The sequence below is a fragment of the Protopterus annectens genome, chromosome 4.part0 (genome assembly GCF_019279795.1).
Source record: "Protopterus annectens isolate FY-2018-M chromosome 4.part0, PAN1.0, whole genome shotgun sequence".
Taxonomy (NCBI): domain Eukaryota; kingdom Metazoa; phylum Chordata; order Ceratodontiformes; family Protopteridae; genus Protopterus; species Protopterus annectens.
Window position 1 is genome coordinate 610,046,155 of NC_056733.1, and position 15,801 is coordinate 610,061,955.

At 40.2% G+C, this 15,801-nt stretch overlaps 1 protein-coding gene across 1 annotated transcript in view; it reads right to left on the reverse strand.

The window, feature by feature from the left end:
• The window catches only part of ATP6V0A2 (ATPase H+ transporting V0 subunit a2), an 834,711-nt gene that overhangs the window by 97,521 nt on the left and 721,389 nt on the right, over nt 1-15,801 (reverse strand). The window contains exon 17 of the mRNA XM_044068544.1: nt 9,083-9,208. Within this exon, the coding sequence (XP_043924479.1) occupies nt 9,083-9,208 (126 nt within the window). The remainder of the gene's footprint in view (nt 1-9,082; nt 9,209-15,801) is intronic.

Sequence of the window (15,801 nt, forward strand, 5' to 3'; positions counted from 1 at the left end):
CTACCCCATTCTATTAACTTTCCTTCTCTATTTGCTCACAATACCTTGGTTTGCTAATTACTGTTGGATCAACATTGTTCTATTACTGTTGACAAAACCACACTAATGCATATTTATCAATTTTTGACAACACCTTTGCTATTCTTTTAGATATTACAGACAAAAAACATTTTATAATCCTGATGGTATTACAGCCATCGGTATTACAGCCATCACAGCTTTCTTTCAGGATGTTGGTGGTTATTACTTTCTTCCCTCCTAGCTTCCAAACACCCACAGGAACACCATCTACTCTACTCTCCAGAAGACTTTCCTGCAGATTGATTATTATACGTCGCAGATTTATCTAATTTCCTCCTATCTTAACTGTTAAGTGTGAAGCCTCATCTACCTCTATACCCTGGCATACCGAAGTCTTCCATAAATATTTCCATTTGTAATTTTTCTTGATTTCCACATTCATCTGCTTTACACAACTTTTCATAAAATTTCCGAAATATTTCTAATACATCTATAGGATATCTGGTTATTTTTCTTGTCATGGGCTCCCTAAGTTTGACATCAGCCCTTTATACTTTGTTGCCCAAGTTGTTGTGCTAAAAGTTGCTTAACAGCAATCTTCTAAACTTAAATATCATCCAGATACTCTTATTTTCTCTTTAGCATTCTGCAATTGTGCCTCCTCTTGTTCTGCGAGATCCCCCTTATTCTGCAATACTTTAACCTTTGTCAGCACCCCCCTAAATAATTCTTACTAATTCTTAACCAAATTCGTTCTTATTTACACAATTTTTAAACGCCACTTTCATTTTATTCCACTCACTAAATATCCATCTTCCCTCTAATAACTCTCCAATACTTTACACTTCCATTACTTAAATTCCTTTCTTTTTAACAGGTAGCTGGGGAACCACCAGCATCTCATTTGTACTTCATTACCATGCATTCTTATCCTAGCTGTTACTGGGCCATGAACTGAGATAGTTACTGGATGTGTGTTCACAGCTTTCAACTTGATGCACATGTTCCTGTGAAAAATAATTTCTTTCTAGTCGAGCCCAGTTATTATACCTTGGTGAATAATATACACATTTAAGTAGTAGGAACTCAGAGAATTAACATTCTACACCAAATATTTTCATAAGTTTCTTTAGAAATCTACCTTCTTTTGTTATATTTTCCCTTCTAGGTTCCCCAAATACATCTCACTGTTGCAAATCAAGTTCCAGTCCCCACCTATAAGTGATATTCCCTGCTGAAAGCCGATTTCTCCCAAACTTTTCTTAAGCTCCATAACAGCAATTTTATCTGGAATATAAATTCTATTGCAATCCTCTCCCATTTGTCAGTAGCCCCTTACCATCCCAAATCTATCTAGTCTTCCTCTTATCGCTATTGGAGCTCCTCTAGCAATTAGTATAACTACTCCCCCCTTTCTGTTGCCCCAGTTAGTCTGCTGAATATCCATCGTGAAATACTTTTATCAAATTCACATGCTCACTTACTTCCAAAATGTGTTTCCTATTGCATTGCTATTTTCACTCTTTCTTAATACAATTCAGTTTTCTTATCTTTTTGCCCATTACCTGTGAGACCACTCACATTCAAAAATAATGTTTAGTGTAACCATTATGATAAGCAGTAATTATTCCCACCTATTACACAGGCCTCTTTTCTAAATGTCAGTTTCCAGCATTTGTGTTACATGCACCCACTAATGTTTAGAAATTTGACCCTTTATGCAGTTGTTTCTTGTCATCTCTACTTTTAATTATGTCACATTTTACAGCACTTTTTGTTTTAATGACAACTCTCAAACAAAACAAAACATCCCCAGAACATCCCCATAACATATTAACTTAAAACAAACATACAAAACTACATACATCTTCAAATAATTAAGTTTAACCCTCCTGATAGGACCAACTGTTTCAAAATTGACAGCTGCAACCTCAGTAATACTAAAGCACATGTGATAGCCTGTGCTCCTACTTACACTAATTGCGTTCTGTTCTTGTCTTATCATTCTTCCCCTCCCCTCCCAGATGTGAAAAAACAGCGTATATGCTTACAGAAAACATCTTTTAGCTTTAAGAAAAAGTATACTGGCGATCTTTAAATAAAACTAAATTAGACATTGTTCTAGTAAATAGATTAAAATATTTAGTTACCACAAATGCCGTTCTTGCTTATTCACATCCAATAATTTCAAACTTTATTTTTTACTGAGCTGTCTGCCCTTGTATCTTTTAGTTTTAGTCTCAGTAAAGAATGTCCAGAGCTCTCAATTTATTGGCTTCACCTTTAGTCAGCTAGTTTCCACAGAAACATAAGAACAGAATGCACTTCTCAACTAACACTGAACATTTGTTAAAGGAAAATTACTAACATTACTGTATCTCATTAAAAACATCTGCTTATAGAAAAAACTTATTAGATTAAGCCAGGGGCATTAATCCAGTCATCTGTGCAAAAGTAAAAGAAAATATTTCAGCTCTTATATTATAAAGAAGTTATGCACTCACCATAACGTTCCATGTGAGTTGTTCATCTTGCCTTCATTCTTACAGATGGGTTCGGAGCCGATCCTTGGCTCCGAGTCGGCCTACTACAAAGCTCGAGGTCTTCAGGCAGCTCAAGGCCAAGTCCCTATCCCATAATGCACCTCGAGTTACCACAGATCTTGTTTGCTGCGTCTAATGATACCATGTGCCATTCTATCACTCTTTAGGAGAAAACCCATATAAAGACTGTGCAACCAGGATCAAACTTGCAGCAGCAAACTAGATCTGAGGTAACTCAAGGTGCATCATGGAATAGGGGACTTTGCCTCGAGCTGTTTGAAGACCTTGAGCTTTGTAGTATGCCCGCTCCAAACCCATCTGTAAGAATGAATGGCGAGACAAAACAACTTCACATATATTATGTCCACTTTTGCACTGTATCCCCCACCCAATAGCCCAAGATTACAACTCATTAAACATGCTTTTGTTTTTTTTTGGTCTTTCTTCTCTTTTTACAATGTAATGCCTACATTTCCTAAAACTAAAAGTACTGGTTTACTTTAGTATCCCCATCATACACAATCACTGAAAATGCTTTACCATCAAACATGCAATTTATATCATGAAAATGCTTTATACAAATACTGCTAAGAGCAAAAATCATTTTACTTACACTTACTTTCTTCTCTTTCTCATTTCCCCTTTCCCCTTTTAGTGTCTTTCCAAACATCATGATATGAACTGAGGCTCATGCCTGTCAGTCTCACCCGCAACTAACAGTCAACAAAAATCCAATCTTTCTCGGCCTGTTTTTCTTGTATAGCCATATTTCACAAATATGATCCATGCTTTATAGTCTCTCATTTATTCACTCATTTCAGTACTGCTCATCTTCTTCCTGTTCAGCTCCGTCTCCCAATCCCAGACTCCAGTTCATGTCCAAGGCACTCCAAATTCTTCTAGTTAACTCTTGTGCTTTTTTTTACGGTCTCTCAAGCATTTTCTCTTGGAACATTGAAAAATGTGTCACTGGCAAAATCTCTCTTATGAGCTTTATTATCATAAGAATGAGAAGCAAGAATCCCATTCTGTTTAATGGCTCATTTTTTGTTGGATAAATGTTTGTATTTCCTCTTTTGCCTTTTCTGTATCAAAAATAACTATGGTCTTCCAGGGGAAAAAAAATATTCTGAAGTTTGTTGCATATAGCATCCTGAATCTCACACCTGCCTCTCAACATCCCGATTGCCAAGGTAAATGTGCTTCTCTTCAGCATAGTGTACAGTGAATAATCATTTTCCACAAACTCTCTACTGTCTCCAATTTTTGCCCTTCTGCCACAGTTTTGTCAGGATCATCTCTTTCTGCTGGTATGATTGCATCTTTACTAACAAAGTATTGGCTTCTTTATCATGGCCAGGTTTGGAGCATACACAATATGTCCTTTCAACTGGCAAATTTTGCTTTGGAATACTATGAGTCTGGTTACTTATTTCTGCTTCCATAAACTGAAAAGTCTGTTTTTTCCAGTTTCTCTGGTACAGCACAAAATGTCAGGTTTGCCTGTGTGCTCTCTCTCCTTTAACTCTACCATATTTTTAAATACCTCTTCTTGAGCAGTCTCATAGTCAACTTTTTTTTATTTCATCCTATGAGCTTTACAAGTGCATAATTTCATCAGTTCACCTGAATAGCTGTTTCAAGCTTCTTCCATTCTTTTTCCAGCTTTTTTTATTCGAGTTGAAATACTCCTTCAGTGCTTTATTTATTTTAATCAGTTCTGGGAACATTTGACTTATTTCCTCTAAATTACTGGAAGCCCTCTCTTGCACCAAAGCTGGAGCTTGAACTGCTTTTTGCTGAACAGCTGCAAGTTTCTTCTTAGTCAGTGCTGTCTCTTCACCATTTCCAGTTGATTTTTCCTTCAGGTTCTCTAAGATTTTTACTTGCTAGCATCTAGGCAGTATACTTGTCAGTAGTTGAACTTTGCTCTAACAGGCAGAACTACTGGCCCTTATCTGTCAGTTTCTGTTTTCACACTGGGAGAATTGAAATTAAGCTACTGTTGCGCGGCCATCTTGGAAAGTTCCCCCTTCCCTTTGACATTTCTTGGCCTTTAAGTCAATGTCCTGGCAAAGCCCAGAAACATCAAGATGATGTTTTCTCCTTTTTTTTTTTAATACAAAAGATCATTTTTCATTCTCTGCCACAGCCATACAAATGATTTTCCACAACTCTGCTATGTACTTCTTTCACACCATGGTTCTGTATTGGTTATTCCAATCAGTGCTAACATTACGCTACATGCATCCCATTGGTGCTGTCATGCCACAACACAGGGCTTCCTGCACAAAGTCAGTTGTGTTAGGAAAATGCATCATTCTAGGCTCCCTGGATGGTACCCAATAACTCTTGAGAACTCTACCACATGCAAGTGGACAGATCAACAACTGCCGTCTAACCAGACTCCACTAGGAGACCGTGTCTCGTAACCTTCCACCCATAATGAAACATTTACCCACCGGTCAATTCAACCCCATCCCTCAAGACACTCCAATAACAGACACACCAGAAAAAATTCACAACTGCTGACAGCTTAATCTACAGATAAATCCTTATGCCAGCAGACCAGCCCAAGGAAAAATTACTTTTCTTTTGAGAATCAAACTTTCCCATACTCCTGTTCAAAGGCAACAACTCATACTAGCACTTGAAAAAGATGAGACAACCACATCTGGGTCACACAATGATCAGTTAAGATGTACAATACAGCAACTAAGAGTGTGCAGAAATGTAGTAATGTCTAAAGAGGAAAAACAATGAAGAAAGCCTCTAAAAAGGGTAAAAAAAAAAATCACAAATATCTATTGTAGTTTGGAACTGGTTCTTAACCATACTGCTGTCTTGACAGAGTTAGGCATGCATGTCTGCAATATATCCAGGAGCTTAAACTGCAGGCAATGGTAGATAACTGAAGGGATGCACTCATCTGAAAAAGGCTGAGAGAAGGCCACAAGCATGCCTCTGGCATCACAATCTTTTTTAATCTTCCCTTTGCAAGAATGTGTTCATATCACTGCTACTTCCAGACTGCAAATCTCAGATTTTGACAGTAATCGTTCTTTGAATTTTGCTCAGTGAACCCATTTGAAAACTCAAGTTTTGAAACCGTACAAGAGGGTTGTTGCCTCTTCTGTATTGGGGTTATAAAGGATCCTTTTATCAGTTTACTTACCTAGCTAAATCAACAAGTAACTAAACATGGAACAATATTCTTAACAGAATGCTGTTTACGGATGGGATGCACATGGTCCTCTGGTGTAGAAGACCAAACAGAACAAGAAGAAAGCCCTACTCAACATCATCACATTTAATCGGTTCATTTTGCTATACTGCAGAAAGTAACAGTTTCATATTATGAAAATTCAAAAAAAGATCTAAGATGCCCTGCTATAGCCAATATGCTGATGCAAAGTAGAAAGAAGATGTAACTGCAAGTGATATGAAAGCAAAGTATCTGATTAGGTATACTAGAGTACACTGTTGTCATACAGAAAGCCTCACGCAGGCAGACTGAACAGAGGTGATGGAGAAAGCAGCAGCTGTAATCACCTAAGTGGTGTTTATCTGACTTCTGGACATAAAAAAACAAGGTGGCCAGTGATGACAATAGCATCCCATCTGCACCAGCAGCACAAGCAACGTTGCAAATGGTGTCCATGTCTCACTGCCACATTTTACAGCAAAGTACAACCTCTCTAAGAACAAGTGGAAGAATGCTGTAGCAGTCCTTCATCCTTGCAGGTTTCCCCTACGTCTCAATTACTGCAAGTAAAGTTTATGAGGTTAAGTGTTTTAAGTAACAGTGTGGGTCAGACTGCCAATATGACCTAGTACAGTATACAGCTGTCGAAAACAGTTCAAACCAAGGACTAAATATAACAAATCCACAGTTGGCAAAGAGTTGATAGAGGTCCAGAAATATAATTTGTATAAGCTTTTTATACTCATCTATCTCCCCAAGACAGCAATCCAGATTCCAAACTCCAGGCTTGAATGGCATGGTATCATTAAAAAGCATGCATCACAAACTATGCAATAAGTTTTAGAAGCAAGGGGTTAATCATGTAACTAGGATTGGTTGAAGTTTAAACAAGAATTTGTATTGGTTGCCTTGGGGTGCTAGATGAGCATAAAAAGCCTGTACACATTACTATTTGTTTTATATTCTGATGAAGTCCTGTGTGGATGAAAGCACTTATCAATAAAAAGGTGTTTTATGTGCACTGGATGATTTTGGCAGGCCTTGATCGATCTTTGCCAGCTGTGGACAGTATACAACTGCCTAAGAATTAGCAAATTGCCATTGCTGACTTTCAACGGTAGCACAGAAGTTTTAAAATTCTATTCTGTTATTTGTAGTAACCACAAGCTCATTTATAGTATATCTGCCCTTATTCTTCTGTTTGCTGTAACGGTTCAGCATATGATCTGAAAAGGTCAACTCAGATTTGTTCACTTAGTTAACAAATAACAGGAACATGATGAAACTCTCTTGCTTGAGAAGTGACAAAATAGGAAACAGTAAAAAGTGCTCTGTTTCATCTAATAGGGTGACACAGTAGTAGAGACAGGGTCCAAAGGCATGCACAACAGGCCTCAATAGACCAGATTCCTGAATACAACTAATTGCAGCAGTCTGACCCCTCATGACAAAGAACCAGACATGGACATGGAATCCATATCCTTCTCAGCAGAGGACAGAAAAACTACATCAATACAACTGATGAGCAACACATCAATTTGACAGAGGCAATGGGCTTTAAAACTTGACTGCTCAACAGTTACCAAGAAAATATTACAAAGCATAGGTGTGTGTTCTCAGTGAAAGATACATTTTTGGCATTGGAAACATGTTAACAAATCAAGATTTCCGATTTTAAGCTGAAGAAACAATCCTCACCTAGACAAAGACTCAAAAAAAATGAACCTCTGAAAATAAGAATCCAAACCCACAAATAGGAAGATGTAGAAACAAAACATGCATAAGGCATCCTTAAGTGAAGATTCAATAAATGTAGTGAGCAGCTAACCAGAGACCACTTTAACAGAAAATGTAGTTAAAAATAAAAGTTTCAAGAGAAAAGAGAAATGTGGTTCAAAATTTGTAAACATTTGTCTCATCATGGTCTATTTACAGTAGTATGTTATGAAACTCCATACTATTTTGCGGTCAATACATCACCATCTCAAACCAGCAGTCAAATAACAGTTGTCAGAAGCCATAAAATTGAAAGGATTAATGTAAAAGTAATAAAATCCGCGGTGGTGCAGCGGTAGCATTATTGCCTCACAGCAAGAGGTTCTCCCGTTCGATTCTCAGCTAGTGTGCCGGGAGTGCCTTCTGTGTGGAGTTTGCATGTCCTCCCCGTGGGTCGAGTGGCGTTCTGAAAGACATGCGTGAATGGGCGTGCCTTTGTTGAAGGTTGGGCGTCGGACTGGCAACTCGGCACCATGAAAATCTACTGCCAATCATTAGTGGACCGGAGTTCGGCTGTGGCGACTCCTAACAGGGAAAAGCCGAAAGACAACAATGTAAAAAAAGAAATAGCAAAGCTATTCCCAAAAGAGCTACGATGTTGGGAACCTGACATTTCCAGACTCCAAAACAAGCAAATACATAAACAGCAAACTAGTACTGTGAAAAATTTTACTAATTGATGAGTGACAGATGTGCTCCTATCCAGACTACTGAAGTAACAGCCCACTCTAAAAAGCATGCATGTTATGCAAAAACTGTATTCCACTGAAATAATATAACTGAAATTTTGACAAATTTTACTTTATGATTAAGGATAAGAGGCAACACAAATGGAAAATGATTTCATTAAGGTCATCATCAAATAAATGAGGCCCATTTAACATAATTGTGACCATTAGCTGTATGACATGAAAATATCAGTCTCAAACAAGCACACCAGTAGCTTGGCTTAGGATTCTGGGTTGCCCTTCTTTGTAGTTAAAATAGATAAGACAAACAAGAGCAACTTAATTAGAGTTGGCTTTATGAACAGTCTACAGAAAATCTAACTGTCCATCGGTTTTTAACATACACTTGACCCATTTCAGAGATGTGTAGAGAGAGTTTACCCTAGCAAGCACTGGGTACAAGGCAGAAAACAGTTACTGATGGGATGCCAATCCATTATTGCTGTGAAAATGCACATTGAGCCTCACCAATTTACACATTCACATCTTTGGGATAAAGGAGGAAAAACAGTAATCCCTAATGAAAACCCACCTGAACAAAGGAAGGACGAACAAATTCTGCATGAAAAGCATTCCAGTTAATGCATAATGAAAATAAAACTTAGCAGCTTCTTCTAGCAGTGTCTACACATCAGGAGAACAAGAGTATATATGTACTTAATACATTCCATGAATGATTTAAAAACAATTAAGCAAAAAGATTCATGCAAGTTCTAAACAGATTCTGTAACATCAGATGCAGCAGTGTAAACAGGGAGCTTAATAATATATGGAAATTTGAATATATAAAATCCTTAATGAAATATTACCTCTTTTGCTTCCCAGTCTCTGTGACCATCTCCCATGTGGCCACGGTTTCCTCCGTCCTCCATATCATAATCTGTTAATAGCGATAGCTCCTCTTCACTTCCTCTCCTGACCATCTGGTATCCTTTCTAAAATAAGCAGAAAATGCATCACCTTTGCCAACAATTCTATTCCACTGTCTGCCATCATCACACATAGATATACCTGCACCTACAAAACTCTGGGTCACGTAGACAGAACTAACAGATGTCAACAGACCTAAAAAATCCATAACATTCTACTCGGTTACACTACCTATACTTGAAAGATACAAATTACCATAACAGTAGATGTTTGAATTTCACACTGCCTTTAATTATTTAGGTTGTTTCCTGCCTAGGAAGCAACAATTATCCCATTTCAAAAGTTCTGGCTTCATTCCAATACCTTCCCTCTGGCTGCTGATTGTCCAAGCACCAGTCGGCAGCCAGAGGGAAGTGACTTCAGAACTTGGTCTATGCAAACACTTCAAAGCAAATAAATGGGAAGCAACCTCATCCTACACCTCTGACCAGATAGAAACATAGAAGTATCTTACATCCCCCACAAAAAATTGTACACAGGAAAGACAAGGGTGGTGGTGGGTGGGTACTGCTACTGCAGCAGTGTAAAATTCAAATGTCTACTGTTATAAGTTCTTACACAACTGTACTATTATTCATCATTCCCACTGCTGCAGACGCCTTTGGCTACTTGGGTTAAACAAAGCATTCCCAACTCCAGCGGAGGAAGGATAAGGGTCCAGGAACCCCTGGAAAATGAGCCTTGCAAAGCTAGCTATGGACCGGAAAAAGGAATCCAGTTTGCAATGCTTTGTAAATGTATGCACAGAGGACCTGGGAGCTGCCTCTAGAATGCTTATAGAGTCCACTTCTTTCCAATATGCCATCATAGAGGATAAGGCCCTCAGAGCGTGCCTTGATACTGCCTGGAACCGATTTACCATGACAGGAAGAGTAAAAAGCATTAGCTGAGGACAGCCATCTAGAAATAGTTTATTTCAAGGCAGTTTGTCCTTTCCTAGCCCATCATTAAAAAACAACTGATCAGCAAAAGGACTTTGTTCTGTCAGGACAGTACTTGAGCTGTCCATATACATCTAGAATATGCACTTTTTTTTTCTCCCTGGTTTTCAGGTTCTGGGTAAAACAACCAGAGATTGATGGCCTGATTCAAACTAAACTCAGACTACTTTATGCATAAACTAGGAATTTTTTCTTTAAGTAAATCTAACCTTGTAGAATACCAGAAAGGGTTCACTCAGCATGAGAGCTTGCAATTCAGCTACTCTTCTTGTAGGTGACAGAGCAGTAAGAACAACAGTTTTCCAAGTAATGAACAACTCTGCCACATAGTGAGTTCAGATGGCGATGGGGTTAGTTTTTCCTGTACAAAGTTCAGGTCCCAAGAAGGAGCCACCTTCTTTCTATGTGGCTTCGTGTGTAAAACTCTTTCCAAGAATGGTTTAATGGGAAATGGCTGCAAGACAAACTTTGACAGGCGAATAAGTTAGGCTAGTGGATAGCAACTCATGCAAATATTTGAGAACCAGTGGTACATGAATCCTATTAGGGTCCTGGTTGATCACTAGGGCAGCAACTATAAAAATCTTTTTCCACTTGCCAATATAGGATTTCCTAGTAGCAGTTTTTCTTGCCTCCTTTAGGACCTGCTGAACATCCTCATGAAAGTGTTGCCTAAAATGTATCATAATTGAATCAACCAGTTAGTTGCTGTAATTTGAAATGCTGGTGTCAAGTGTGCAAGTAGACCAATAAGTGAGGACATTTGTAGCAATCATCCTTAGCCAATTCCTTAAGAACAGACAACCACTGATGTCCTCCTATTCATAGAGCATCTGCTTGGTTGTCCTTGGATGGGATGCAGACTGCCTACATAGATAAGCTGTTTCGTGAAGCTAAGTCCCAAATCTGCATTGCCAACCTGCAGAGGAGGTAGGATTTGGTCCGCCCCTGTTTGTTGATGTACCAAATGACAGTGGTTTTGTCTGTGAAGATTTGCAGGGGGCCTGGCTGAGGAGGAGGGAGAAAGGCCTTCAGGGTTAAATGAACTGCAGTCATCTCCCTTATGTTGATGTGTTTGTTCAAACAGGAGTGCCTGCTAGCGTTCTTGCACCTTGAGGCCCTTCATGGTAGCCCCCCAGTCCAGATCTGAGGTATCTGTGTGCATATGTTGAGCTGGTGTGGAGGTTAGAAGGGGAAGGCCTAGGCTCAACTGAACTTCTTAAATCCACCACTTTAACTCTGTTTTTAGACTGGGTAGAAAGGGTATCTGGAACTCGAGGGTGGCTGTGTTGGGACCACACATTCTTTAGGGATCACTGTAGCTTCTTCATGTATATCCTGGCTGGTGGTACCATAGGTATAGTGTCTGCCATTAGGCCCAGAAGTCGCAGGAATTGTCTTGCTGACAGTTGGTGGGTCTGGAGATGGTCCTGGAAGTGGTCTTTCGGGGAAACCACTTTGTCCTGAGGAAGGAAAGCCTTCATCAGGTCTGTCCGAATCCTGCATACCAGGAAGATTTTGTCCTGCCCTGGTGAAAGGGATGATTTGGCGAGGTTGAGGATGAACCCTAGCCCTTGTAGCAGAACCATGAAAACTGCAGATGATTTTTGAGGGTGTTTTCTTTTTCTGCAAGAATAAAAATATCATCCAGGTAGGGGTAGATTTGAATGCCCTTGGTCCTGCAGTAAGCTATGGCAAGTGGTAGACATTTAGTGAAGACCCTGGGTGCAGTGGATAAACCAAAGGGAAAATGAACGTGAGAAAAGGGCCCAGCAAAAGGTATATAGTTTCTCTGGGCAGGTTGTATAGGGATGTGGAGGTAGGCCTCCTTCGGGTCCAGAGTGGCCATGAATGCTTTGGATGGCAGTAGTGGAAGGAGGGTTTGGAGGGATAGCATTCTGAAGGAAGGAACTTTTAGAAAGAGGTTTATAAAGACAAATCCAGGACTGGCCTCCATGATCTGTCCTTTTTTGATACTAGGAATAGCCTTCAGTAGAAACATTTCCCTTTTTGGCCTGAGGGGACAGGTTCTATGGTTCCATCAGCCAGTATTGTCCTGGATAATATGAGGAATTAGTTGAAGTTGTTTTTTGAGTGGGAATGGAATACCCTGTGGTGTGGGCCTTTCTTGCCAAGATAGGACATATCTCTATTCCACTACTGTCAGAACCCAGTGGTTTGAGGTGATTGTCTTCCAAAGGGGCAGACAGTAGGAGAGATGGGATGACAGGAGGTGGTGGGCAAGGCAGTCATGCATTGTTGGTATTATTTCGGTCCTGAAAGGGCTGTCTGTGGGTAGGCAGATATTAGGCAGGCCTGGAAGAGGTTTCCCTCCTGGTTCCTTTCCTATGCCTGGAAGAAGGGTAGCAGTAGAAGGGGTTGTTCTGACACAGGTGGTATTAGCTGGGTAGTTTCTGTAGAATTCTGGTATTGGAGATACCAGAAGGTGCTTAATATCTTGTAGCTCCTGGCTCTTCTCCAGAAGGATCTTAAACAGTTCAGCAGACTGTTTTCCGAACAGGAGGTTGTGGTCTAGCGGGGCATCTAGAATTTTAGATTTGAAATCTTCAGGCAATAGTTGGAGCCTAAGCCATGAATATCTGTGAAACACTGATGTAGATGCAGCAGATCTAGCAGAGGACTCTGCTGCATCATAACATGATCTAATTGAGTGTCTGGCTAACTGGGATGCCAGGGTCAGTTTTGATGCTACTTCTGTCTTGTTGGGAGAGTCAGGCAAGGAGGATAGTAGAGTAGAAGTTTGGGATACCAAATCCAAAGTTTGGGATACCAAATCCAAGGCATACATAATCATATGGGTTTAGGTAATTAATAGCTCTGAAGGCTAGGGTGGAGGAGGTATAAACTTTCTTGCCCAGCCTGTCCATACACTTGCTATCTTTGTCAGTAGGCAGAAGTGACGAGGATGGAAATCAGTCTTGATTGCTTGTCTGGGGCAACAGCTATCACAGCAGGGTCTGCCAAGGGGGGTTTACTAGAAATTTGTGGTCATCAGGCACCTTGTAGAAATGATCAGGTGGCTGAGAATCAGGGTTTTTAGAGGCTGATGCAAATGCATTTAGTTATGCAGGTATAACTGGGGGATTGGCAGATGGAGAGGGAGATTCAACTTGCAGCAGCTCAAAATATCTTTTTTGAGTTTGTCATTTGGGAAGTATCCCATTAAAAATATTCTTTCATTTTAGTAATTGTCTCCCCAAAATTAATGACTTCTAGAGGAGAGTCTCCTTCTATGGATTCCTCATCTGGGGAACAGAATTCCAGCAAGACTATTTGTGATGAGTATGTAGGCGCAGCGGTAACATTGTTACCTCAAAGCAAGAATTCTCCTGTTCGATTCGCAGCTGGAGCACCTTCTGTGTGGAGTCTGCATGTCATCCCGGCGGTCGAGTGGCGCTCGAAAGACATGCGTGAATGGGCGTGCCTTCGCTGAAGGTTGGGTGTCGGGCTGGCAACTTGGCACCATAAAAATATACTGCCAATCATTAGCAGACCGGAGTTCCGCTGTGGCAACCCCCAACGCCAACAGAACGGAAAAGCCGAAAAGACAAACACGTAATAGACTCATCTGATGAGGAGGAAAAAAACTCTTCAATCCTCCCTCCCATTTCTCAGGAAGAAGTTGCTGAGGTAGGTCTTGGGGTAAGCACTGGGATAGTGGGAGGTGAGGAGGCCGAGGGCCTAAGGGCCATGAAGGCCTGCATCAAAGACTGTGTAAAAGATTGCCAGTTAGGCTGTCCCTCAGGAGAGGAAGATAAATGTTTGCTCTTTTGTTTTCTTTTTAAAGGGGTAGTTTTGGGAGAGAGAGAAGGTGTAGATTCTGGGACCTGAGCTAAAGAAGAAGACTCTGATTCCTGCATCCCAGACAGGTGTCCGGTGGAACCTGGCTCTCCCTTGACTTTGGTAGTAACCGACATCTGAGTAACTTCCATGGACATGCCACCCAGTACTTCAGAAGCAGCTTCCTCAAGGGGAGATGCTGAAGTAGATGGCTCTAACTGACATCCTTCAACCCCTAAATTGGCGGTTGGTGGGGAGTCTGATGGAGGAGCAGAGATAGTAGGCTGTGAAAGTTTGGCCTTTTTTCTTGGTGGTTCCACCTGGGTGGCAGAGTCCAGATCCATCCTTAGTGCTTTTATAAGCCTCTGATTTTTTAAACATAGAATGAGGGCAGCCAGATGGCTTCTAAGCATTTTAGGGACGAAGGATTGGCAGACAGCACAGGAAGTATGTTTGTGTTCCCAGCCTACAAAGAATATACAATAGTCATGGGAATCCTTATGCGGAATCTGATGTCAGCATCGGCATTTACCCTTCTTAGCAGACATCGGCTAAGAAAAAACAAGCAAACCAAGCTCAAGTGATAATACATTTCAAGAATTCTCCAACGGGGTACTTAGCTTTAGATGTCTTGAAGGTAGAGGAGCAATGCGATCGATCTGACGTTCGACTGTGGCAGAAAAGTTCTGGAGTCTGTGCATACATATGTCACATTTAATGGTCTTGGTTTATGGCCCTGCATGTGATGTCCCATGCATTAACAGCAGCCAGACTTAAGCTTTTGTATAGGAGCCAACATTTGTGTCACCCGAGGTGGAGAATCCTGTAGTAAGAATACTGAAACATGGGAAAAGGACATTATCATATTCCTAAAACTGCATATTCTAAGAACAAAGCTCATACTGGAATGGAAAAAAGAGATTTTTGCCAGTAGGGATGACTGCAATTAGAAAGGCAATAGGGGGCTGGAATTTACTGGAGAAAACAGGCAAAGGAAACAAGACATTATTAGTAAATAACTAGTGACAGGGAGGTAAAACAGTGATATGAAGCCAAGTAGTAGTTTGGACTGTAGGTTAGAGATGGTCTTCCTTACCAGGGACTGATATCAGTGTGCAAGCAAAGAAAAGGGGATAAGGGAGGATTACTAAGAAAATCACCTACAACGGTAGAGTTCTAAGCCAAATCTAGAACAGAAGCTGCTGTTAAAGGGATAATTGGCAGGGCATATAAAATATTGCATGATAACTATACAAATCAGAGGAGGTTAGAAAAGATGGGAAGACAGACTGGAAAATCAATTTACAAGGGAACAATGGGAGGACATTTGTATAACTCCCAAGTATGCAACAAAGTCCAGAAGGTTTAGGATTTTTGCTTGGAAGTGTTTGCATAGGTATTTTTATACCCCAAGTAGACTTCAAATATTTTTTTTTGTTGGGCAGATAGCAAATGTTGGAGGTGTGATGAAGAGAAACAGGAAACTGGGAACATGTTTTTGGAAGTGTAATGAGTTGGCAGATTTTAAACATTCTTTACAGAATACTTGGTCAGAAACATTGGCGAAGCAAAAAATAAAATACTGGGTGACTGGGGGAGCACATTTCTGTAACTAAGGAAATGATTCTTTTGAGCTTGGACACAGGCTCTGAGTTGCCTAGACATAGTAAAGGCTTATCAAGTTTTATTTTAGTGGCTGCCAAAAAAGCAATTACTGGAAAATGGATCAAAGTCTAAATCAACTGAATTTGAAGTAGTGAATATTGTAAAAGAGAAATGAACAAAGTGGGATCTCTAGAAAAGGGAAAGAGCAAGTTACACAGAAATAAATGGAATTTTGGGGAATAATACATGCA